The sequence below is a fragment of the Phycodurus eques genome, chromosome 2 (genome assembly GCF_024500275.1).
Source record: "Phycodurus eques isolate BA_2022a chromosome 2, UOR_Pequ_1.1, whole genome shotgun sequence".
NCBI classification, from domain to species: Eukaryota; Metazoa; Chordata; class Actinopteri; order Syngnathiformes; family Syngnathidae; genus Phycodurus; species Phycodurus eques.
Window position 1 is genome coordinate 37280222 of NC_084526.1, and position 27494 is coordinate 37307715.

The 27494-nt window shown below is 42.3% G+C and overlaps 1 protein-coding gene across 6 annotated transcripts in view; it reads left to right on the forward strand.

Moving 5' to 3' along the window:
- The window catches only part of LOC133399208 (xylosyl- and glucuronyltransferase LARGE2s), a 100777-nt gene that overhangs the window by 26631 nt on the left and 46652 nt on the right, over positions 1 to 27494 (forward strand). For 2 of the 6 annotated variants that reach the window (XM_061670556.1, XM_061670561.1), the window contains exons 2-3: positions 14696 to 14799; positions 26023 to 26221. In XM_061670556.1, the coding sequence (XP_061526540.1) occupies positions 26122 to 26221 (100 nt within the window). In that variant the 5' untranslated portion in view covers positions 14696 to 14799; positions 26023 to 26121. Of the gene's footprint in view, positions 1 to 14695; positions 14800 to 16061; positions 16276 to 21401; positions 21457 to 26022; positions 26222 to 27494 lie in introns of those variants that run through there. The other 4 variants (XM_061670557.1, XM_061670560.1, XM_061670558.1 and 1 more) reach the window with 4 other exon arrangements.

Below are 27494 nucleotides of genomic sequence, written 5' to 3' on the forward strand. Positions count from 1 at the left end.
ACAATGCCATCAGTCAAACATGGTATTGGTACTGTGATGGTCTTGGGCTGCTTGGGTCCTTCAGGATCTGGACAACTTGTGTTTGATGGAACCATCAATTCTGCTCTTTAACAGAAAATCCTGAAGGAGAATGTTCAGCCATCAGTTTTTGACCTCAAGCTAAAGCGCACTTAGGTCCCCAGCAGGATAATGATCCAAAACTGACCAGCAAGTCATCTTTTTAACAATGCCATCAGTCAAACATGGTATTGGTACTGTGATGGTCTTGGGCTGCTTGGGTCCTTCAGGATCTGGACAACTTGTGTTTGATGGAACCATCAATTCTGCTCTTTAACAGAAAATCCTGAAGGAGAATGTTCAGCCATCAGTTTTTGACCTCAAGCTAAAGCGCACTTAGGTCCCCAGCAGGATAATGATCCAAAACTGACCAGCAAGTCATCTTTTTAACTCAGTGATACAAAGACACTAAACATTGTAATACATCTAAGTCAGTCATCTTCTGAATGGCTTAAAAAAACAAGTGGATTGGTCTAGTCAAAGTCCGGACTTGAATCTGATTAAATTTCATTACCATGACCTTAAAAAGACCGCTTATGCTCGAAAACCCTCCATTTTTGCTGATTTCAAACAATTCTGCAATGAAAAGTGGGCCAAAGTATCTCCACAGAGATGTGAAAGACTCATTCCCAGTGATAGAAAATGTTTGATTTCAGTTGTTGCTGAGGGTGGCCCAACCAATTATTAGGTTTACTTTTTACTTTTTCACAGAGGGCCAGGGAACTTTGAATAGTTCCCCCCCCCCCCCCCCCCCCTATATAAATGAGCACGGTGAACGACTGGTTAGCACATCTGCCTCACAGTTCTGAGGACCGGGGTTCAAATCCTGGTCCCGCCTGTGTGGAGTTTGTATTTCCTTCCCGTGCCTGCGTGGGTTTTCTCCGGGCACTCTGGTTTCCTCCCGCATCCCAAAAACATGCACCGTAGGTTCATTGGAGACTCAAAATTGCCCGTCGGTGTTTGATGTGCTTGATCATTAAAGTGGGGAAACCATGCAAAAATATAAGAATTCGAGAAGGGGGCCAATACTTTTTCACAGCAGTGTATAGAGTATATTTCACAATTGTATAGAATCTATGTAAGAACAAAAGAGAAGGCATTGCCCACAATCACAGAGAGCAGGGCTCTGTCTAGGGTGAACAGAGACCCTTCCTCTCCTAGGGCGTGTTTAGTCACAATCTAGCTATGCTCCTTGACCCTTCAGCGGGCTGTAAGCACACAAATAACCCTATCAGTTGGTAAACTCCCTGTGGTGCGGGTGTGGGAGCCTTTGCTCTCCCTGTATTCTTCTTGATGTGAATCCAGATTAGAGCCTCGGCATGCGGGATGGACAGCTCTCTGAGAATTTGGCAGGCATTGGACCTTGGGGTGCAATTTCACAGAATTTTTAAAAAGCATCGTGTGGCCTTGTTGCGATCTATTTGGCAGAAGTGATAAGCTACAATTTAGACTGCAAGCCAGGGAGGATTAAATAAACACAAGACTCTTTTTGTTGATGTTTTTTCCTCTTCTCACATTCTGTAACTGCAGACACATTTACACATTTGCTCTTCAATACTGATGTCATACAGTCTTTCACAACCACAGTGTGAAGTTTAACATCACAAACTCACTGTCCATGGTCCTTTGTGTTGAAAGCAATTGTCACTGTCGTGCTGATATTTCCATGTGTGTAATTATCATTCTGGGGCAAGTCGCAACTGCTGTGAAAAAGCACACTTTGGACGTGTCGTTGAGCTTCATCAAATTCTGTCTGAAAGGCACAGGCAAATAAATATCGGCTGTACTATTATACACCTGAGTGCACCAATTAAATTTTTTATTTTTATTTTACACTTTGTTACACATTTTCACCTTATAAAACACTCTTATTAACTATTGGGACAATTAAAGGGGAGGTGAGCTAAGCCCACTACAACAGTGGTAACACCTAGGCCCGGGGTGGCTAATTAGTTGTCCAACGGGACCAAATGAGAAACTGGAATGGTAGTCAATGGCTGCAGCAACATGCTAACTTCAACTGTGGTCTATATTAATTAAATGTACTTATGTAAAGCATTGAATTGTCTTGTTTCAATAAAGTGTTACCTGTGCAGATATGGTATACAGTATACTGTATTTATTTAATTAGGAAATACAAACCTTAACAAAATTATAAGCAGTCATCAAAATTACATATATTGTTCATTTTAATATAACTTCATCAATAATAGAAAATAAATGAATGAATTTCCTTTTGAAAATCTGTTAATTTTATTGATATGAGTATTCAGATTATTGCCATTTTCTTCCTTGTACAATTATGGCCTTTTGATGAAAAGGTCCTCACTGTTTCTAACAATTACTTCAATTACAAACTAAAATTTTCCAAACATTTAATCTCAAAATGTCTTTACCATTACAAATATATGTTAGTGTCTTCAGATATCCTTTGTGTGTTTTCTTTTAATTTTTAATTTTATTTTTTTATTTTTATACAAACTGTCAAGCTGTCTTTACCATTAATTCCACTGGAGACAGCCTCATTATGTCGTTGCAATACATCAGAGGGAACTGTGAGCTGAAGTGCCAGGATGAGGCAGCCATTTTGAGAGGATCTATGCAGCAAAGTTGGAAAAACAGTTTAGCGCGAACGACTCAAAATCAGTCTGGCATGCATTCCAATCGCTGACTAATTACAAGCGACGATCCCCCCAAGCTGAGAACAATAGCACACTAGCCAACGACTTGAATACCTTATATTGCAGATTTGAAAAGGACAGTTTCGCTCCACACACCCACCCGGCCGCACCCGCGACCACAACCACACCTCTGACTTCTGCGTTAACCATCCATGAACAGGATGTGAGACGCATCTTCAAACAACAGAAGATTAACAAAGCGGCAGGACCGGACCATGTGTCTCCATCCTGCCTCAAAGTCTGGGCGGACCAGCTCGCTCCAGTCTTCACTCAGATCTTCAACAGATCTTTGGAAATGTGCGAAGTTCCATCCTGTTTCAAACGCTCCACCATCATTCCAGTCCCCAAGAAACCTGCAATCTCTGGTCTGAATGACTACAGGCCTGTCGCTTTGACATCTGTGGTCATGAAGTCCTTTGAACGTCTCGTGCTGGACCACCTCAAGAGTGTCACAGGTCCCCTGCTGGACCCCCTGCAGTTTGCCTACCAAGCGAACAGGTCTGCGGATGATGCAGTCAACATGGGACTGCAGTTCATCCTAGAACACCTCGACAGTGCAGGGACCTACGCGAGGATCCTGTTCGTGGACTTCAGCTCAGCGTTCAACACCATCATTCCTGAACTCCTTTCAACCAAGCTTCTCCAGCTCAGCGTCTCACCTGCCATCTGCCAGTGGATTTACAGCTTTCTGACGGGCAGGACACAGCAGGTCAGGCTGGGGGAGGCCACCTCATCCTCACGCAGCATCAGCACTGGGGCGCCCCAAGGTTGTGTCCTCTCTCCGCTGCTCTTCTCTCTCTACACGAACGACTGCACCTCAGCGAACCCGACTGTCAAGCTCCTGAAGTGTGCAGATGACACCACTGTCATTGGCCTCATCAAGGACGGTGACGAGTCTGCATATCGACAGGAAGCGGAGCGGCTGGAGCTGTGGTGCGGCCGACACAACCTGGAGCTGAACACGCTCAAGACTGTAGAGATGATCGTGGACTTCAGGAGGCATCCTTCGCCACAGCTGCCCCTCACGTTGTCCAGCTGCCTTGTGTCAACCGTCGAGACCTTCAAGTTCCTGGGAATTACAATCTCTCAGGACCTGAAGTGGGCGACCAACATCAACTCCGTCCTCAAAAAGGCCCAGCAGAGGATGTACTTCCTGCGGCTTCTGAGAAAGCACGGCCTGCCACCGGAGCTGCTGAGACAGTTCTACACAGCGGTCATCGAATCAGTCTTGTGTTCTTCCATCACAGTTTGGTTTGGTGCTGCTACAAAAAAGGACAAACTCCGACTGCAACGGACAATCAAAACTGCTGAAAGGATTGTCTGTACCCCCCTACCCACCCTTGAGGACTTGCACGCTGCCAGAACTAAGACAAGGGCGGGCAAAATCCTCTCGGACCGTCTGCACCCCGGTCACCAGCTCTTCCAGCTCCTTCCCTCAGGTAGGCGCTACCGATCAACGCAAACTAGAACTAGTAGACATTCCAACAGCTTCTTCCCTCTTGCGATCAACTTCTTAAACACCTAACCTATAATTCCATTACAACAAGCTGGAAATGTTTGACTTGAGTTTGTTGTCACATTTCTGTGGCGCCAATTATGTATTACTCATGCACTCACTGTAGTTGTCTCGCCATGCTGCACTATTTGCATATACTGGCCACTCATGCCAGAGTAGCATCTGCCCCATTTGCACACTGATTGAGGAGTATCTGTAACATTTGCACAACCAACATTGTCCCAGATGATCGCACTACTCGTCACTTTAAACCGCATACACTCCTTGAAGTCTCAGCGCCCTTTCCACAATGGTCATTGCACTGGACTATTGCAATATTAGTCATTCGAACTGCTCTAAGTGCTAGAGGACTCTGCATCTTGTTGCACAATTGTTTTTTGTCGATGTCTTTATGTCCCCAAAGTGTTCTGTAAATTGACTGTCTGTTGTACTAGAGCGGCTCCAACTACCGGAGACAAATTCCTTGTGTGTTTTGGACACACAAGGACATACTTGGCAAATAAAGATTTCCTCTTTGCAATTTTAATTTCTTTAGTAAGCTGGTTTCTAGCTCGATTATACAGGGCCCTGTTCCCGCTCTGATATGCATCTTCCTTAGCTTGGCGAAGCTGCTTAAGTTTAGCAGTGAACCACGGCTTGTTGTTGTTGAATGTCCGAAATGATTTTTTTGGTACACAAACCTCTTCACAGAAACTGATATAGGATGTGACACTGTCCGTATATTCATCCAGGCTGCCAGCTGAATTTTCAAAGACACTCCAGTCTGTGCAGTCTAAACAGCTTTGAAGTTCCATCTTGGCTTCATTGGTCCACTTTTTGACTGTTTTCACTGTAGGCTTCGCACATTTAAGTTCTTGCTTGTACGTAGGTATTAAGTGAATTAAGCAGTGATCAGACGAGCCCAGGGCTGCACAAGGTATAGCACGGTATGCGTTTTTTACCGTAGTGTAGCAGTATTATTTTCCCTGGTAGGACAGTCGATGTGCTGCTTGTATTTAGGGAGTTCGTGGTTGGGTTTAGCTTTGTTAAAGTCCCCGAGAATAATGAGGGGTGAGTCCGGGTGTTTTATTTTCAATTTCGTTGACTTGTTCGGCGAGCGTTAGCAATGCGGCGTTCGTGTTAGCTTGAGGTGTAATATAGACTCCAGCCAGTATAAACGATGCAAACTCACGTGGCGAATAGAATGGTTTACAGTTCAAAAACAGCGACTCGAAATGCGGGCTTCAGTCTGTGCTGAGCACCGTGACGTCCGTACACCATTTTTCGTTGATATGGAGGCATATCCCGCCGCCCTTCGTTTTCCCCGATGATTCCATGTCGCGGTCCGCTCGATGAATGTTGAAGCCGGGAAGCATGACGGCGCCATCGGGTACAGCGTCGCAAAGCCAGGTCTCCGTGAAGCACATGGCCGCGGAACGTCCGAAGTCTTTACTGGTCTTTAACAGAAGATGAAGCTCGTCCATTTTGTTGGGTAGGGAGCGTACATTCGCGAGGTGGATCGACGGGAACGCCAATCTGTGTCCTCTCTTGCGGAGTTTCACCTGAATGCCGGCTCGTTTTCCTCTGTGGCGCCGCTTCCGCCTCCATGCGCCGAAAACCCCGGACGCCGCTCCGGTGAGTAACTCGGGGAAAAAACTGAGCGGATTTTCGAAAGTTGGTGACAGAAAGTCCGGAATAGCCTCCTTGATGGTTAGCAGGTCTCCCCTTGTGTAAGTGAGTCGTGTAAGGTCTCCAAAGATGGACGAAAAACACAAAAACAAAGACAATACTAGGGAGCGCATGTGTTTCATATGAATGCCTAACATTTTAAATCATTAATAACATTTTGAAAATAGGTCTATAAGCGTGCTGTTTCAGCATGGGAGACGTTTACTCATATAAAACCAAGGCGACATGAAACATTTTTTTTTTTTTTTTTTTTTAAACGTGTCTTTATTGTTAATGATCAAATTATATAAAAATGACCCATATATACATATTAACATTGTGTAACTATTTACAAAAATCGATGTTGTTTACTATTTTTAAAAAACCTTTTTAAAGTCTGCTGACATTTTCTCACAAACTCATATTGGCCGTTTGTAAGTGGGAGTTTCTAATCAAAATATAAACAGACGGAAGGACAGATAAATTGTTGGATAAAGTGGTAACTATATTATTGGCAGAGATATATAATAATACAATGATGCTAAAACACCCAATATGTACGGTCTATGACACTATTGATATGCAAATTATCAGGGCAAGATGCCCTGGCCCTCTTTCTTCCACTGTGCAGAAAAGAAGAATGTTGCTAACACGAGACCATGTTTGGCATTGTCGCTAGTCTCGTTTTTGAAAAATAGTTGCCAGAGGGGCGAACAAGTCACTAAATACTGGAGAGCGAACATGTTGCTAAGTTGGCAACATTCCAGACACAAGTCGTAGCTTTTGTTTGCGTGTACCGTCCACACGCATGCACAACAAAATAAAAAACAGCACTTTCAAAATAAAGGCACCGCATAGTGCACATTTTATTTTGTCTTCATGAACACTGCATGGGCCGGTCAGAGACCGTGGGCGGGCCGGATATGCCCCACAGGTTGTACCTTGCCCAAGTCTGCTGTAACAGATCAGCTATCTGTGATATCTGTTCTACACCATTTGTCCTCACATTTCTCTCTATGCTGTTTGATTTGTTCAGTTTCCCGGCAGAGTTTGAACTGTGACTGAAGAGCTTTTTTGTTGCTTCCTGTCACTTATTGCACTACTGGGATTTACATCTGTGAATTTGTTGAGAAATAATTTCTTTTTCGATTCCTCCTGTGCCAATGTTTACTCTATGCTCCATTATCTTTTTCCTTGGAAATTTGCAGCGAAGTATATGAGTGGAAATGTTTAAGATGGTAAACTAGAATTGACCAACTTATTGTAGTTATTAATAATAAGCCATTAAATATATGGTTTCCTATTAACTTTTTAATATTTTACCCAAAATAAATGCAAATATAGAAGATTACCCTTCAACCTTTTCAGTCAGTATTTTCATTTTTTTCTTGCCTTTTAAAGAAATGTCACGAGATTGGGTATTTTAAAGGCAGCCCGTTGTCGACAGAGATACTAGATATTTTCCAATTTGAAACGTCTTCTCGAACCAAACCAGAACAATCAAATGCAAAACACCAGGCCTCAGGTAACAAATGTTACAAGCCATTTTTTACACTGACTATACACATAACGGTATTCAAAATATTCAGCTAGTAGGATATATAGAGCGGCAACTCACTCGTATAAGTAGTATATGTAATGTCCAGTCATGCCCCTGTGAGCAATGATGTCCATTTGTACAGAAAATTCAATGCAAGCAAGTGGCCATCTATCAAGCAACTGGATCCAAGGGAGAGTAGGGATTATGTGCACACCAGCACGAAGATATCAACCTATACATCTAACTAGGGGAAGGACAATGTTAGGATCATGCCCTGTAATAGTGTACAAGGCACCAGTCCACAGTATCGCCAATAGATGTGTGCTCATTCTTTACATACCGACAATCCCCTCGCATATACGATGGGACAACAATGTAAACTCAAAACAGTGTTCAGACCAATCTGTATGTATAGTTCATATATAGAGATGTGGCTACACTAACCTGTGAACACAATTATTTTGACTTTGTCACCTAACGTGTCTGTCTTTCTGTGTGTCTCTGTCTGGGTGTGTGACCTGTGTAATCTATTTGATTGATGTGCTTTGCATATAGCTGTAGATGCACACTTAACACAGTGTCCTCCCCCGCTCTGTAGAGAAATGACCTGACAAGGCCTACGGGCACTCACCCACAATTGCTTGCTTTTTCCCCCACTCCAAATCCTATGACCTCTGACCTTCCACTGCACTCCATCTCTGACTGGACACATCAGGAATATTTGAGGTCATGTGATTTGCTTAAAGGGTCATCTACTTCGCCTCAGCTTCACGTTTGATTAGTTTGTATTCTCATCTCAATCAGTAGGGGTTCACTGTATAGCTTTTCCCCCTCAGATGGTTAATCAAAAACAATTTGACACTGATTACTGGAACAAGCACCAGACAACTAGAGAAAAGGTTTATGCTTTGTGCCGTTTCACAATATGAATAAGAAATCTAAAACAGTTCATCAGAACATAATAAACTATCACGCTGGACTAATATTCACAAGGAGGTCAATTATATCATATTTTCAACTGTTCTGTAATAGAAAAAAATACTGTCAATCTCAGTTTCATCAAATTGACAATCAGGGCGGCACGGTGGCCGACTAGTTAAAGCGTCAGCCTCACAGTTCTGAGGACCCGGGTTCAATCCCTGGCCCCGCCTGTGTGGAGTTTGCACGTTCTCCCCGTGCCTGCGTGGATTTTCTCTGGGCACTCCGGTTTCCTCCCACATCCCAAAAACATGCATTAATTGAAGACTCTAAATTGCCCGTAGGTGTGAATGTGAGTGCGAATGGTTGTTTGTGTGTATGTGCCCTGCGATTGGCTGGCAACCAGTTCAGGGTGTACCCCGCCTCCTGCCCGATGATAGCTGGGATAGGCTCCAGCATGCCCGCGACCCGAGTGAGGAGAAGCGGCTCAGAAAATGGATGGATGGATGGATGACAATCAGATCATTACGAATATTGTACAAATGACTCACATTCTTTGTGTATACTCATACACAGCGTCAAGATCCTGTTCAATGTTTCGCTGAAAAACTAACCTACTTGCTCTTTCTGTAACGCCGCAAAATTGGCTAATCTACAAAGGTACAGTTAGTGCTAACAGATCTGAAGGTAAAGAGCCATTTGAAATCCATGTATTACAATGTTTAGTGTCTATGTATCACTGAGTTAAAAAGGTAATAAATTGGCTAATCGGAAAGTAGTAATTGATATGTTTACAGGTTGTGAAGTGGCGACACAAATGCCAATGTCCTCGCACTTTTGGTGTATTTCTTTCTAAATCAAACTAGCTGTAATTTATTTTTATGGGTAATGTTTTAAAATTACTTGAAGGTGATATTGAATTCTTTTGGGATAATAAATATTGGTGTATTTGTATTTATTAATATAGGCAAATATAACCTGACCTCCTCCACTGCCACATCTCCACCAGCACCCACCGCTTTGCTGATGCCAAATTCCTGTCTCCCTCCACCTGGACCAAGTACAAAACTTGGGGAGACAGTGCCTTCTCCATTGCAGCCCCAACTCTCTGGAATGCAGAAAACATCCGAGACACCTCCTCACTCAACACCTTAAAAAAAACTACTCAAAACTCAGTTACTCAACACCGCTTTCACTCCCTTATACCTCTTACCCCCCCCAATGTGTCCTTCCCCATCCCTAGTCACTCATTTGTTTTTATTTTATTATATATATTTTTGGGTATTTATTTAGTTTCTCCAAAGCGATTGAGTATTGTGAAAATCCCTATACAGTATAAGTCCCATCTATTGTGGTTGTTGTTATTATTATTATCATGATGGGGGGCTCAATGACACTTGGATTTGTGGATATTGGGATTTCACTTTACATTGATTCCATTCTTTCCCACGTTTGTGGAACTGGATCGACTAATATATTTGAGTTATCTGCACGAGATGTTATTATGAGCATGTAAACAGCCATAAATGTTTTGGTCAAATGAATGAATTAATCAAATCTTCGCAAAACACTAATTCTGCTTATGAAAACACCAATAGTTTATCACTTTCTTGAGCCTTGTGTTCTTCTCCTTGGTGAGTAAAGGATGTGGTTCTCTCATGATACCATCTGCTATCTTTGTTTTGTTGACTGGAGAAATGAAGGGAGAAGATTGAAGGGGTTTGGGGTATTGGTGAACAAAGAGTGAGGAAGTTATCATGTGATTCTAATTAAGAAGAATTTTATGATTGTTTGTAGAATTATTAACGCATGATATTCCTCACATATAATTCAAACGGGATTCACTATCTCTGCCTGATAACATTCCTCCTCCAACCTCCTTCTGCTGCTGTCTTAGAGATTAATCTCCATCAGTAGTGATTGGTAGAAATGGAGACAAGGATCCCGTGGGGAAATCTGCTCATTATTATGGCTAATCTCTTAACCTCCAAATCCTCTGACTCGCTTACTCTCTCTTTTGCCCCCCCCCCCCCCCCCCCCATTCATACAGATATTCAACAATATTGCCATTATGGAATCCTTCTTATCACATTCCGCATCATAATTATAATGCTGTAATATGTCATTCTAATATTAGTGGCCTTTTGTTTGGGTGTTGTTGAACACAAAACATTGGTGGACCTTCAACCTTGTTTGTCAAAGGCAAACTTTGTTTCCCATTTGATCTTCCCGTTTCTAGGAAGTGTCGCACTATTGATTCTGTGTCCACCAATCAATGTGTGTTGCCACGCCCTTTGGTCCCTGGTCATAGGGTGGCAAAATTTGCAACATAAACATTTTTAATAATGCAAATATAAACAATTATAATCTGAAACAAACACTATTGCTTTCTGGAAACTAGGGCTATTCCGACTTTAGGCCTTTTACACTGACAGATTAATCGCATCGATTTTATTCTCATGGCACTGAATGATGTTTTCTTTCAGCAGTTCAGATTGTTTTGTTTCACTCTGGTACAGTTTGGAATGTCTAGGGTGGGGATAGAATTGAATAATTCCAACCGAAGCCTAACTACTGCTGTTTTAGCCGAACCCTTCTACAAGATTAGAAGATGTGACAGAATGTTAAACCAATTAGTCAGTCTAAGAGTTATTGTACTAACAGAGACCCATCAAGTTTATGAGTCAATGGAAAACGCCAAATAGCAACATGACTAGCTCATAGCCACTTGACGTTTACAGACTTCCGGTAATAATTGCTATTTGAACTCATTTGATGGGGCAGTGTTTGTCGTTGCCGATCAATTCTGTGAAAACTAGCAAGGGAGCATGAGGGTTTTAGGCTCACATTTATGGCAATCTTATGCACTGTGTACAATAGGCTATTGATTTGCCTCTATGAGTAACTCTGCTGTGGAGTTAATGATTGTCTTCTCATGTTTCATACAAAAGCCTGAGGTGGAATGAAGTCCTATAACATTCCCATAAGGAGAGGAATCAAAATCTTTGAATTAAATCCTGGAGTTTACATAGTCCATCCACGTGTATTGTGGACTTGGAATGGCATTTGACCATTTCTCTCAGGGCTTTGTGGGGTAGTGGGGGGGTTACTATTGGAGTACAGTAACCCCATTGTTGCCACCCATTCAGTCCATGCTATTAGCCCGCTACAGCTTTCACCCTTCAATCTCAAAAACATGAGGAAAAACTCATTGCTTGAATGCTGTTTTTTAAAATGAGGAATTAAAAGAAAAACAGGACCTTCGTATTTCATGTGCAAAAAAAAAAAACAAAAAAAAAACGCAACACTCTATGACAGGATCAATGGTGAAAGGACATTGATAACTTTGCATTCCTCACAGCTCTGGCTGACTACATTAACAAAATAATTTCTCATCCGATATTCCATATTATCACAGTGTGATTTTACAGTGATTTAACTAAAGCATTCTGATACAAACAATAATTTTCCTAGTGATCCATTTTTAAAATGATGTACTGTATTACAAAAGAACACATTCACTCGCATTTCCACACTGTCCCTGAATGCACCTCGTGCCTGCCAAGTTTCATTCTGAAAAGCAAAATAGGAAATGCGGCAGGTGTACACTCCTTTAAACTTATTAACATGTCCAAAAATGTCCCTCTACTGGTCACTTTTAAAAGTCAATTCACTGTATATTGCACTACACCAACGTCGCAGCCCTGTCGAACATCGCAATAACGATACTAAAAAAAAAAAACATATCGTGCAGCCCTAGTTTCTGTTCTTTATTTGTACATATATTTTAGTATTTGTACCTTTGGACATAATTTTAATACAGTCACTTGTGGAGGGGCCCCGGCTTGGCTAGGAGATCTCAACCTGAGATTTTTAGTTTCATAAAGATGCACTTGAAGCATGTGAATCTCTTAAGAAACTGAGCCCATTAATCCATGAGGACATGTTTGTTAAAGTATATGTAAAAGTGATGTATGGCTCCACCTTTAGTCCTCACACCATAAAAACAGAATCCAGTTTCTGTGACTGACTGACATTTTTCCAAAATATATTGAGTGAGCAAATTCGCTGAGCACCACTTTTTTTGTACAGTGAAACCTCGATTTAACGGACCCCGATTTACATCGTAAGTAACGGACCTGGACAGAACGTGTCGAAATTTTTTTTCTAGATATCACTTAAACCAGTGTTGTCAAAGTCTGTTAGTTCCAGAATTGGCCGTTGTTGTTGACTGGCGCAGTGGTGTGAAAAGCTTCGCTGATGCCGCATAGGAGAAGTGTATGCCACTCAACCGATTTGTCGACGTGGGGCGGGCGATCCACAGCTGTCCCCCCTTTGCACGCAGTACAGACAGAGACCGGGACACACGTATTTCCTCACATATATACAACATGACTAGATCCAGCCAACAGACGTGCTCGTGCCTACATAGCGGCAATGTTGAATATGGCATAATTTCCAGGCCATACATTGACGCAGCGGGCATGATGGCAGGAGTTCTTATCTATTGTCACATAGAGTTCTGCGCAGAGAGAGCGCATATGGCAGACTGTTAGTTTATTTCAACAGTAGGTTTTGGATTTAAAAAAGAAAAGTGCACTCCACTACATATTCCTGGTCTTTAAAGCTTCAAAACATGTAAAAAAAACGCAATTAAAGAATATTTTTGCAGTTCTCCAGTTCATTGAACTTTGAGACAAGAGGGGATTTGATGAGTTTTGAACCTCCTCACCTGCCAGCCAAATCAGAGGAAGAAGCTTGATGAATCAAATTAACAGACCTCAGGCCAGTAGAGTCAACAGCTTCACAGCAGGCGGGAACCTTAATTTTGGCAATGTTGATGTGACAAAAATAGTAGAATGTGACTCACCACATTAGCAGAAACATAACAAGGACTAGCAACTTTAAGTGCAAAAAGCATGCACTCTGAATGCAGACTATTTTTGTAATGATGCATCACGAAAAAGCGTTTGAGAATAGTTATTTGACCCATATGATCATAGGTTCCCATTCAGTTTTGTTTTTATTTTCAAGACAATTGGGATGTGTTTGAATGACTATACAATAGGTTGAATTTATTAATTATATAATATATGATCCATCCATCCATTTTTTTGTACCGCTTATCTTCACCATGATCGCGGGCGTGCTGTCGCCCATCTCAGCTAACTCTGGGCGAGAGGCGGGATATTCCCAAAATTTATCATCAGCCAATCGCAGGGCACATATACATATACCGTAGACAAACAATCATTCACATTCACACCTTCGGGTAATTTAGAGTCTTCAGTTAACCTTCTATGCATGTTTTTGGAATGTGAAAGGAAAACAGTGCACCCGAAGAAAACCCACACAGGCACAGGGAGAACATGCAAACGATACACAGGCATGTTATGACAGGCGGTGAAGCGGCAGCAGCATTACGACACTCAACGTTATAATCAAGTGGATAAAAGTTATCGGAAACCACATCGCTGGGTCACTGGCAAGTTAAGTTACACACACGTTAAAAGAAATGAGATCAGCAAAAGCAATATCAGATCAGTAAGGACGAGGAGTGCTGGATCGTGACCACCCACGGCCAACGGCGCCTCAAAAAGAGGCAGATGTTGTTCATTTGTGGCAATTGTTATTGTTTTCATTTACACAGTAATTATTCTGTGACTATTTTATTCTACAGAAATGCAAAATAATATTTTTAGTGAGCGTTTTACAATTACGCTCCACCCATTGCTCGGCAAAATGCCTCATTTCCGTGCCGTCATTTTCGGTGTGCCATCAACTGGGCCAGTGTGGGAAATGAAGAATACAGCAAGATGTTAGAGGAACTGTTAGCTTAATCAGCATTTTGTCATCTCCTCTAGAATTGGCTTGGGTGATTTGTTTCATTTTGTTTAACAAAAAATGTTGTGGATTTAAGCTTTTAAGTATTCTCTTTTTAAAATGAAATTTTTATCTCTGTTCTTTAAATTAGCCTGTAATGTCAAACCTACACAAAAACAGTCACCTTTGTTCTTCACAAGAAAATGTCCTAAAATGCAATTTTTAATCTGACATTTATCTCAACATCAACTAAGGCAATAGAGATTTCAATTTGGACTGCTGTATTATCTGTATTTTTTTTATTCTGATACATGTCCGCCAGACGGTGCTACTTTCCCCATTCAATTCACACAGCAAAAATTTAAACATTGCTCTGAAAACGAACATATGTTGTTGTTGACTTTCATTTTTTCCCATCAGGTGTCGCCAGAATGCTAATAATAATAATTTATTTGTTTTTACGCCAGATGCCCTTCCTGACCAAACTCACCGATTATTTTTTAATTTATGCAGGCTTGGGACTGGCCGTGGCTGGGCATTGAGGCATGAGCCGGGAATCGTCTGCATGAGTGGCAGCAACATGAACCACTACCCCACCACTGCAAATGTATACTGAAGTATGTGTAGCTATTTTTACGATACTCAGATAATTCCCCCAAGTGGTCATTCAGATCACACTCTGCTGTATATTTTACTGTATGTTGCACACCACACAGAGGCCCAGATCACACACATGCATGAATGCAAGGACAAATTGCAGCATAAACAGTGCTGCACCTCTTGAGTAGCCAGGAACAGTGGTGATTCTAGGGTTGAGGGGTCAGGCCCCGCCCAACACTGTGCTTGGCTCCCCCTGTGATATTATTCACCCGCATTTATCTATTCCGAATGACATTCCAATGTCATTGCTGTATATCCTTCTGAGTTGGATCGGGGAATCAATTTCACACTCGTTCTTGGCATACAGCTTGATGTCATCCATGTAGATCATGGAGTTTGAACGTCGCCTGGGTCAACAAGGTCCGCGTCAGGTGTAGGGGAATCAGGACACACTGATGAGAAATTGGCGACTGGAACAAGAGCAAGAAATTCATGGGGATATATATATATATATATATATATATATATATATGTCATTATCTCAGTTGTGAACTTTTAATTCTGCTGGATTTCACTTGGTACCCATAATTTCTTTTGTGGTTGTTGTTTTTTTGTGAAAGAACATGTGCTACAACGGCATTTTTTGATTGGCCGTTATATTTGCGACTTTGCCGCTCACTTCAAATTCAAATTTTGCATCACAAAAAAATAGTTCCCCATGGTCGGCGAGTCATGAAAACTAGTTGCACAACCGCGCACACTGTGCAACAGTTGAGTTGCATTTGCTTGGTGTGTGACGGCCCTTAAACGCTTGGCAAAGGTAGATGGATAAATTAAGTGCATTTACTTTTAAAGGTTTACCAGAATATTTTAACTTCAGGTGAAAAGGTACCATTTTGTTCTTTAGCCTCTATGTGAGACGGAGCAAGGCTTTGCAAGAATTCTACAAAGACAAATTTGTTAGACCCCTGCACACGTTACAGCAACTGAATGCCTTTGGTTTTGTTTTTCAAAGACTTCGCATACCAGAGCTGTAAAAAAATCCCACAAAGCGCACTTCTTGTATTGCTGACAATATGCAAGGTGACACTACTCCTTTCTCCCTGTTGTTTCTCCTTTTTCCACCAGTCTCCTCCCATTTGTCAGAGGAGTTTAAATGAGAACAGGAGGGAGGCATAGGGGCTGAAATCAGAGTCCTCCCCTTGGAAGTGGAGGCGATTTCTAGCATGTTTGTGCTTGAGGTGGAGGAGTGGGAGGAGTGCTGGAGAGGAAAGGAAATGAGAGCATGAGGCAGCGACAGTTTGTAGAAGTGGGACGAAAGCCTTCAGAGAGCAAAATAAAAGACGTTTATTTTTTATTGTTTGAGTCTGAGACACTCTGGAAATGAACTTAAATAGCAGGAGGCAGATCATGATTCTGTTTCTGCAGCTGACTGAACATGTAACCACATGTTGGAGTTAAGTAATACAAAGTGTTGGCGAGGAAATATACAGGTAAGGACAAAGGTCACTTCTTGCATGGCAGGCTTGTGGCCGTATCTCTGGCAAAAAGAGAGTCGAATATGAATTTCCCCCCCCCTTTTTTTCACATTCCATTTAATGAAAAATACCCCATTTAAAATTCAGTCTTCCATGTTATAACTATACAGTATTTACCTTCCAGGTAACATCAACTTTTCATTTGTTGTTAGATGTTTTGTGATCAATTATCAGAGGGAGCATCATCGCTGAAGACTAGAGTGGTGGAAGTGTTGGTGTTTTCCTTTATTGTGAGGGGACAGAGAAATGGGTTGCCGTTGTTGTAGTTCAACTTGACTGAATTGTCTTTAATTCAGAGGGCTTGCTCACAGGATGAAAAAGTTGGTGTCTTCAAATTCTGCCTCTGTTGGGTAGGGAAATATTCCAACATTTTCGTCATTTTCACTGATAATCATAGTTGAAAGAGATAAATTATGAAATTATCGAACATTCCCAAACTTAGAGATATCATCTTGCAGACTAAGATGTAGGGGTGTCCTGATCCGATCTTTGACATCTAAAATCGGTCAGATGTCATAAAAAAAAAAAAAAAAAAAAAGTATTCGATTGTATAAGATCGGATCGGACTGAATCTACAACCTCTGATTTTACCACTCTTATACAAGCAGTCCATTCGATATGCCGATCTCTTGTGATCACAACAACAGGTTGCTAAGGTGCTAACATACTAGCAGGGAGTAAGAGTGAATGTTGCTTGCTTAAAGTCATTTATTAACACTCCAGTTGAAGTTGACTGTAAAACTAAACTTACATAACAAATTACCGTATTTTCACGACCATAAGGCGCACCGTATTCAAAGGTGCAGTCTCATTTACGGGGTCTATTTCTGTATTTAACCATACATAAGGCGCACCGTATTATTGGGCGCAGGCATGGTAAAACATACGCTAGCTTAAAACATAAGGTAGCATGCATGCACGCTAAAACAATGTTTTTAAAAAGCCAGCGGGAGCAAAACTGATTTCGGTTGTATTTTATTTGAGTATTTAACCATGTACTCACGTTATTTTTTTGGTCAATCCTCATCCACAAATCCATCAAAGTCCTCATCTTCTGTATTCGAAATGAACAGCTGGGAAAGTTCTCAATCAAACACGGCAGGTTGGAGTCAGTCTCGTTGCCGTGCGGCTCCTCAGAAATGATGCCGGCTTTTATGATAGCTCGAAAAACAGTGGAAGCAGACACGTTAGCCCAAGCATCCACAATCCATTCACAAATTGTGGCGTAACCTGCCCGGCGCTGCCTCCTAGTCTTAGTAAAGCTGTGTTCCCCATCTGTCATCCATGGCTCCCATGCCGCTCACTTCACTTTGAACGCCCGGTTTACACGGATGTCCAGCGGTTCGTCAAGCCTCCCTAAATGATGGCAAGCTTCCTCATTTGCTGCACATGGCAGAGTTAATGGACCCAGTCGTATGGTGACTTGAGACGCTTCTCTCGGCTGTTCTTTGCACATTAATCCATTGTTCGAGTTGGTCTTCCAACTCGGGTCACTTCTCCTTGTTTCCGCGATTTTGTTTTTCTTTTTTTTCCGCGGAAACTCAGCTTTGTCGTCTTGACTTGGCGAAGTTCGTTTTCCTGCTTCCTCCACTTGCGAACCATGGATTCGTTGATCTTGAATTCTCTCTCGGCTGCTCGATTCCCATGTTCCTCCGCGTAACTGATAGCTTGCAGTTTAAACTGTGCTTCGTAAGCGTGTCTCTTCGTAGCTGCCATTTTTGGGGGTCTTTAGCCAAACCGATGTTGTTTTGCACAATGCGCACCCCGGCGCTATATACCTACTGGGGGCGTGGCTTTAGCGTCGTCCTTCACGCACCCTTCCCCAATTATGTCCGCATGCTGTCCTCAGCCATGTCCGATTTTCCTCTGTATAAGCAGCGTGTCGGCAGGAAATGCTAAAAAAAAAAAAAAAAAGATAAATAAATAAATAAAAACAGTCAAGCGGAGCGCTCCTCACACAACAACATTGATAGATGTTGGAACTCGGTGCACACATAAGGCACGCCGCATTATAAGGTGCCCCGCCCATTTTGGAGAAAATGTGAGACTTTTAAGTGGGCCTTATGGTCGTGAAAATACGGTACACCTATTGAATTCTCAACTAGATCACAGACTTGGTTTCTTTCTTTCACAAAAATCACTAGCTCAAAGTTAACAAACAATGAATGAAAAACACCTGTGACGAGTTAACAAAAATTAGCATTGAACCCGCAGAACTAATCTATCTCAAAATAATTAATACTGGTACATAAACACTGTATAAACACATACAAACAGGCAATATAACAATACTCTCTGGCATATATTCTTCAAACTGTGATAAACAGGTTACATTTACAATATTCGATCGTGAGTTCTACTTTCTTTGTTACTGCAAGTGTCTATCTCATCGTATGCACCACACTGCCCCTCAGAGGCCAAGACCTGCACAGCAGGAACAGCGATCCCAACAACGCACACACAGACATCGATCAAGCCCAGTTGCATCAAGAAGTGTATTGCCGCACATGCGTAGAAAGCAAATGCTGTTCCCACCATATACTGACAGTAAAAAAATACCTGAATTGAACTTTATTTTGCACTTTAAAAGTATAATTTCTACTTATTATTTATTGATGTTATTTTTTTCACGGTTTTCTAATTTATTTTTTTGTTTACTCTGTTCAAATGTAGAATATGCTTATGTTTAAGTTAAGCAGTGGTTATGTTGCAATTTAAATATATTTTTTGTGATTGATTTTATTGAAGTAATTTTTCATGATCTTCTAATATACAGTATTTTTTATTTATTTTATTCAACTAAAAGTTATGTTAAAGTTACTTTATGTAACCCATTGGTTATTAATACATCAGAATCAGCTTTGTTGATTCTTGCTATTTGCGCTATTTACGGCAGAACGTTTGTATTAAATGTATCTGCACTCCTGTGTCAGAACACAAAATCAATCTTTACGCAGATTCTTTAAGACATTTTCGCAATTATCAGAATATGCTATCAATTGGTCAAAATCAACACTACTCCCTCGAACGACTAACTCACAGAATCCTGTGGACCACAATCCAAAGTTTCCTATTTCAAAAGGGCGATATCAAATATCTAGGCATTAATATATCAGCAAAACCTACAGAGTTAAATAATCTAAATCAGATACCTCGACTGGAATTTTTTTTTGATGATTTAAAACAGCCTACCTATGTCACTTTTAGGGCGTATAGGTACAGTAAAAATGAAAATGTTGCCTCAAAGTAACTATTTATTTTCAATGATCCCATTCAAACCCACGTTAAATTGGTTCCAAATGCAGACTCTTCCATTTACATTTTTTTACTCTAAAAATAAGTCAAATAGAATTAGCCTATTTACCCTTCAGAAAGGTAAAACGGAAGGGAGACTTGACGGACCCAACTTCAAACCATATTACTTAGCTAGCCAAATACAGTACCTCATTAGATGGTGACATCCAAATGCTGAACAACAATCTTGGTTGGAACTACAACAGACAGACTGTAATAGCGCCAAAATTTCAGACCTCCCATTTATCAGCACAAGTCTCAAGCGCCACGATTGTTATCAGAATCCGATTATTGCAGCCACTTTATCAGCTTGGTGGAAAAGTCTAGAAACCACACAATCACAGTCAGCACCATATCATTCCTCCTCAATCTGGCACAATCCCAATGTTGATATTAACAATATACCCCTTTACACCAGCACAGGGGAACAAAGTGGAATTGACCGCCTACGTCACTTATTCAAAAATAATGTATTCATGTCACGTGAAAGCTTATTCAAAAAATTTCAAATTAGAGGCGGTATCATCCTTCAATACTACAAAGTAAGAACAACAATCCTAAAAAGATTCTCAACCCACGTGAATACTCCAGAACTTTCTGACATTTTCTGAACCTTTGTTCAGAAAACAACAGAACTACTCCCACAAAACAAAAAAAAATTATTTCAAAAGTATACAAATTGAGTACTAATTTAATACATTTACCAATGGCAATATGGGAAAAAGACCTCTCAGTGTCGACTGACATTTATTACTGGGCACATATCTGTAGAAAAACATTCTCAATGACAAAAACGGGTAATTTACAGCTAATCAATTTCACAGTACTCCATAGATCACACATGACACAATATAGTATGCATAAAATGGGTTATTGGGAATCAAATATGTGAACTCGTTTTCCTTAAAACGCTCCAGACACTTATTTTCATGCTCTTTGGCATTGTACACCTGTACAGCGGTTCTGGTCACTAGTTACACAGAAATTTAAAACTGTAGGATTCCAAGTTCTCCTAATCTTTGTCGATTGATTGATTTAAAAGGTATTGATCTTCCAAATAAACATGCTCAACCAATACTTGTAATTCTAGCAATCGCTAAAAAAAAACAATATTCTTAAACTGCAAAGATAAACAAGCCAATGGCAAAATCTTGTCATAGAGTGTATAAGACTAGAAAATATCTCTGCCAAACGTAATAAGCACATGGATAACTTAAAGTAAAAATCAGTCACCTTTCATTAAAACGGTGAACCTTGAAGCGCGTCGTCTTCTAGCCTCTTACTTCACACACGCTGCACATTTTTATTATTCACACTGTACGTATTTCGCACATTGGGCACATTCACATCTCATTCAGGGTCCCGTGGGGGGGCTGGCAAGAGGCATGATGGGGCGGACGGCACATCTGGGGCGTATTGGCACATCTGTGCTGGTCTCCGGTCTGGTCGACCCCCTTCTCTCCCCTGCCGGTCCTCCAGTTTTAATGCATCATACACCCGTCAGTGGGGGAAGGGCAGTGTCGGGCTGGGGAGGACACTCGGCCAGGTGTTCCGGCACTCCGGCCTGCTCTCTGTCCTGCCATGACTTTCCCCGGCAGATTTTTAAGGCACCACATACATTCGCACATCCTTTGGCGAGCTGGTTGGCCTGGGTGCGCCTCGTGACTAGTGGTGTGCGATACTGCATATTTTGCTATCTATTCGATACCAAGTAAATACAGACGCACTATCGCCGATACGGATACTTTTCAAAAATTAAAATAGATGCTCCCGCGACCCTTGTGAGGATAAGCGGCTCAGAAAATGGATGGATGGATGGAAAATAGATGCATCATCAAATGGGTAAATATCAATTGTTCATGACCTTTAAGTATTTTTGTGACGTTTCATTTTTTATTATTCCATATTTAACACCCAGAAAAGAATTCGGACAAATGTATTGGTAAATAGAACATACTTTATGATCATAACATTTTTCCAGAAGCAATAGAACAGTAACAAACCATCTTAAATAAACAAAGAAACGTTAGGATGGTTCAGGATTGCAAACTGAATGAAATAAGGTCACCCACCTCTCCCACAGGAGGACTGTACAAAAAGGCAGAGACAGAAACGGCAAGTAGATTTGATGAAACCAAAGAGTGCGTGCAAGGGTGAAAGCGAAACGAAAGTATCAATATTTTCACGCTAGTATCGATCCGATTCAATACTGACTTGGTATCGATACTATCGATATTTTAGATCGATCCACCCACCAATACTCGGCTGCATTTTCAATAAACGTTAGAATAATTAGAAAATAAAAAAATAAGCAGGAGTATTTCAAACCCCTCCTGTTGCACAGCAAAACCGTTGCAGCACAAAACACATACACATCCACCATTCTGAAATAATAAATAAATAAAGAGAGGAATAAACGGAGATCCCTTAAAGTACTTACTAAAAACCAGTATAGAAGCTCTCTGAACCCCCACTATTGGCAGGTTAGTGGCGAAACCCCGACACGAATAGCAAAAAATTTTAATGGGTTGCCACAGGTGGCTTGGTGGACGATTGGTTAGCACATCAGCCTCACAGTTCTGAGGACCGGGGTTCAAACCCTGGTCTCGCCTGTGTAGGGTTTGTATGTTCTCCCCGGATGGAATGACATAATTTCTCACATTTTATACTTAAAATAAATAAAAGGATAAAATAAAAAGGAGGACTAAAAATATTTTCTTTACTTTTGTAGCTTGTGCTACAGATGTGGGATTGGCAGGAAGAGAAATACTTTTGGAAGTTGCTCAAACATGGAGGTCACCGAATGTAAGAGAGCGTTCTACTTTTTAGATTTGAAGATTGACTATGTCAGTACTCCAAAATCCTTATTTGTAGACATGCATGTTTTGTATGGTGTTGGATTAAGGTCAAAGTGATTGCATGATACAAGCTTTTGTTTTCCGCTTCAAAAATATAATTTATATTTTCAATTTAAAAAGGATTATGCAAACAGTCCAATGGGTCAGTTTAATTCTTATAATCTGAATGAAAACAAGACGCCTGGTTCAGTAGAAAACACTTTATTCCGGTCCTATTTTAATTTATGGTATGTGATTAATGGAACCCATCAATAGGAAGAGAAAATAATTCGTATACGGTTAAATATCATATGGATGACATCCTTAGAGTACATTACGTTTGCTCTGCACTTAACTCTTGTCTTCAAACACAAGGTATTGCTGCTCATTATTCCCTTAATCAGGAATGTAAATCCATTCTGTAATTATCGTGGTGCAAAAGAGGATGTTTGAACTTAGTCCACTGGACCAAAGGCATGCTTTTACCTCTTGATTACGATGCTGTATGTTCCTGATTAACCTATTGACAATGCAGGGTCACCATTTTGCTTTCATTTATTCTTTGTTAAAGAGCTTAGTTGGGGTTCCGTCCTCTTAAAATATGGGCTTTTTTCAGCAGGAAAGTAATTATTTTCTTGCATAATTAATATCATGATTAAGTTGGTGAAAAAACAATACATGTTTATTTTAGTTGTTTTGTGTTTATGTGTTCTATATTTGTTTTGATTTTGCTAAGACCCCTTATGATGACGAAAAAAAATGGACTCAGGTTTCCCTTGCCCGGACACGGGTCACCGGGGCCCCTCTCTGGAGCCAGGCCTGGAGGTGGGGTTCGAAGTCGAGCGCCTGGTGGCCGGGCCTGCACCCATGGGACCCGGCTGGGCCCAGCCCGAAAGGGTAACCTGGGTCCCCCTTCCCATGGGCTCACCACCTGTGGGAGGGGCCATATGGGTCGGGTGCAGTGCGAGCTGGGCGGTGGCCGAAAGCGGGGACCTTGGCGATCCGATCCCCGGCTACAGAAGCTGCCTCTCGGGACGTGGAATGTCACCTCTCTGGCAGGGAAGGAGCCCGAGCTGGTGTGTGAGGTCGAGAAATTCCGACTAGATATAGTCTGACTCGCCTCCACGCTCACCTTGGGCTCCGGTACCAGTCCTCTCGAGAGGGGTTGGACTCTCTTCCACTCTGAAGTTGCCCACGGTGAGAGGCACCGAGCAGGTGTGGGTATACTTATTGCTCCCCGGCTAGGCGCCTGTACGTTGGGGTTCACCCCGGTGGACGAGAGGGTAGCCTCTCGCTGGGGTCATCGTTCTGCTGGGGGACTTCAATGCTCACGTGGGCAATGACAGTGAGACCTGGAAGGGCGTGTTTGGGAGGAACGGCCCCACCATTCAGAACCCGAGCTGTGTTCTGTTATTGGACTTCTGTGCTCATCACGGATTGTCCATAACGAACACCATGTTCAAGCATAAGGGTGTCCACACGTGCACTTGGCACCAGGACACCCTAGGTTGCAGTTCGACAATCGACTTTGTGGTCGTGTCATTGGACTTACGGCCGAATGTCTTGGACACTTGGGTGAAGAGAGGGGCGGAGCTGTCAACTGATCACCACCTGGTGGTGAGTTGGCTCCGATGGTGGGGAAAGATGCCGGGGCGACGTGGCAGGCCCAAACGTATTGTGAGGGTCTGCTGGGAACGTCTGGCGGAATCCCCTGTCAGAAGGAGTTTCAACTCCCACCTCCGACAGAACTTTGCTCATGTTCCGGGGGAGGCGGGGGACATAATTTTGTCCATAATTTTTATGGACAGAATTTCTAGGTGCAGCCGAGGCGTAGATGGGTTCCGGTTTGGTGGCCTCAGTATTGCATCTCTGCTTTTTGCAGATGGTGTGGTTCTGTTGGCTTCATCAAGCCGTGACCTCCAACTCTCACTGGAGCAGTTTGCAGCTGAGTGTGAAGCGGCTGGGATGAGAATCAGCACCTCCAAATCTGAGATCATGGTCCTCAGTCTGGAAAGGTTGGCGTGCCCTCTCCGGGTCGGGGATGAGATCCTGCCCCAAGTGGAGGAGTTCAAGTATATTGGGGTCTTGTTCACGAGTGAGTGAAGAATGGAACAGGAGATCGACAGGCAGATCGGTGCAGCGTCTGCAGTGATGCAGACTTTGTATCGATCTGTTGTGGTAATGAGTTTCCTCTGCAGGGTGTCCGGGCTCTCCCTTAGAGATAGGGTGAGAAGCTCGGTCATCCGGGAGGATCTCAGAGTAGAGCCGCTGCTCCTCCACATCGAGAGGAGCCAGATGAGGTGGCTGGAGCATCTGTTTCGGATGCCTCCCGGATGCCTCCTTGGTGAGGTGTTCCGGGCATGTCCCACCGGGAAGAGACCCCGGAGACGACCCAGGACACGCTGGAGAGACTACATCCTTCGGCTTGCCTGGGAATGCCTCGGGATCCCCCCGGAAGAGATGGATGAAGTGGGGAGAGGGAAGTCTGGGCGTCCCCGCTGAAGCTACCGCCCCGCGACCCGACCTCAGATAAGCGGTAGAAAATGGATGGACGGATGGATTTTGCTATCACAGCTTTGAGCATTAGACATTTCTGTCTAATACTGTGTTCAGCTCCAGGCTGTGTGGGCCACACCAAAGCTCCAGCCACTCCACTTCCTGTCGATACGCAGACTCATCACCGTCTTTGATGAGGCTGATGACTGTGGTGTCGTCTGCAAACTTCAGGAGTTTGACGGCCGGGTGCGTTGAGGTGCAGTCGTTCATGTAGAGAGAGAAGAGCAGCGGACAGAGGACACATCCTTGTAGCGTCCCGGTGCTGGTGGTGCGTGTAGATGAGGTGGTGTCCCCCAGCCTCACCTGTTGTGTCCTGCCCGTCAGGACGCTATAAATCCACTGGCAGATGCCAGGCGAGACGATGAGCTCGAGAAGCTTGAAAGAGAGGCGTTTGGGTATTGAACGCAGAGCTGAAGTCCATGAACAGGATCCTCGCGTAGGTCCCTGTGCCGTCGAGGTGTTCTAGGATGAAGTGCAGTCCCATGTTTGCTGCGTCATCCACAGACTTGTTTGCTTGGTAGGCAAACTGCAGGGGGTCCAGCAGGGGACCTGTGACGCTCTTGAGGTGGTCCAGCACTTGGCGTTCAAAGGCGACTGTTCAACGACTTGAACTTTACTGTAGTGATGTCACCCGAGATGTCAAGGATTGGTCATGTTAGCTCTATATTCTCTCCCTTGTAAAAAAAAAAAAAAAAATTGTGAAAATACTGTACTCTCACTGAGCACACAGCTTAAAAGATAAATGTCAGGAAGTAATTGAGGTTTAATTCACTGGAAAGTGCAACCACGTCCGCCCATTTCTCAAGCCATGGAATTCCAGTGATACACAGGGTTTTTGTTTAAAAAGACTCGAATTGGAAACTTGGCCTTCCAAATTCCACCAAGATTAGAGTGATTTTTTTTCTAAAAAAAAAAGTGAAAATAATTCTGGCCAATACCAGTGTGGATAAGCAATGCCACAAATTATATTGTGTTTAATATGGTTTAAAATTATGTTTCTTGTTCTCATTCCCAGATGAAAAGATGCACCCTACCTGAGTTGCCATCTACGCTCTTCTTTCTAACCCATCACCCTTGACCTCCGACCTTCATAGCTCTCAGTTGCCATCCCATCATGACCTTGCTGTGCCGTGGACGCCTGAAGCTTTTAGTAGTGTCACTAATGACCATCGTGCTGATTACCGGGCTCTACCTGCTATCTGGAAGCCTCGAGAGTGAGTACAAATTACACAAGGAAGTGCAGGATATGCAAATCGTTTGAGAGTATTGAATATTAGTGACTATTATAATTTGGGTGTGCACCAAATCAGAAGAATGACACATTTGAGAACAGAAAACATCCTTATGATATTCAGGTCAATTTCCCTACTCCTGTTCAATTTTGATAATTTATGGAACCCACTCAGTTGCGTTCGAGTTTCCATTCCAATATCACTGGCAGATATTAAGACCACGTGGTCAGCACTGTATCGTAATTTGAACCACAATAGTATCATCAGAAAGGGGATTTATCTTTCCTCACTCACATATAAACATCCACAAACATGCTGTTAGGATGCAGTCAGTTCCTGCAGCACAACTGCCTTTCTAACTTATTCTCGGGAAGTCACATCTGGTTAAATCTTCAAATATTTTCATAATACAACTTTTGACTTTTTAACTGTGTGGGTGTCGTGACAAAGTGATATTTTTCATTGTATAACTTTTTTTTTTCATCAACAGTGGCATGTTGAAGGTGCTTTAACTTTCCCCAAAATACCCACTGCAGTATGTGCAATTATTAAAAAAAATTAATTCCATGATTGCTTCATGTAATGACTGGAGAACAGCCCTCTGCTTCATTTTATGTAGCATGCAAAAGCTTGCCACCATTGTTTCCTCAACTTTTGTTATAAATTATATATATATATATAATAAAAATGACAATATTCAAATGCAGAGTCAATTTTTGTAATATAACAGAATGATTATTAGGGTTCCTACACGGAATACATTAGCTATGGGAAATGGGCTCAGGAACACTTCAGAAAACCAATATCAGTAAATACAGTTCGGCGCTACAGCCGTAAGTGCAACTTGAAACTCTACTATGCAAAGAAAAAGCCATTTATCAACAACACCCAGAAACGCCGCCGGCTTCTCTGGGACCGAGCTCATCTCAGATGGACTGATGCAAAGTGGAAAAGTGTTCTGTGGTCCGACGAGTCCACATTTCAAATTGTGGACGTCGTGTCCTCTGGGCCAAAGAGGAAAAGAACCATCCGGACTGTTATGGACGCAAAGTTCAAAACCCAGCATCTGTGATGGTATGGGGCTGTGTTAGTGCCAATGGCATGGGTAACTTACACATCTGTGAAGGCACCATTAATGCTGAAAGGTACATACAGGTTTTGGAGAAACATATGCTGCCATACAAGCAATGTATTTTTCATGGACGCCCCTGCTTATTTCAGCAAGACAATGCCAAACCACATTCTGCATGTGCTA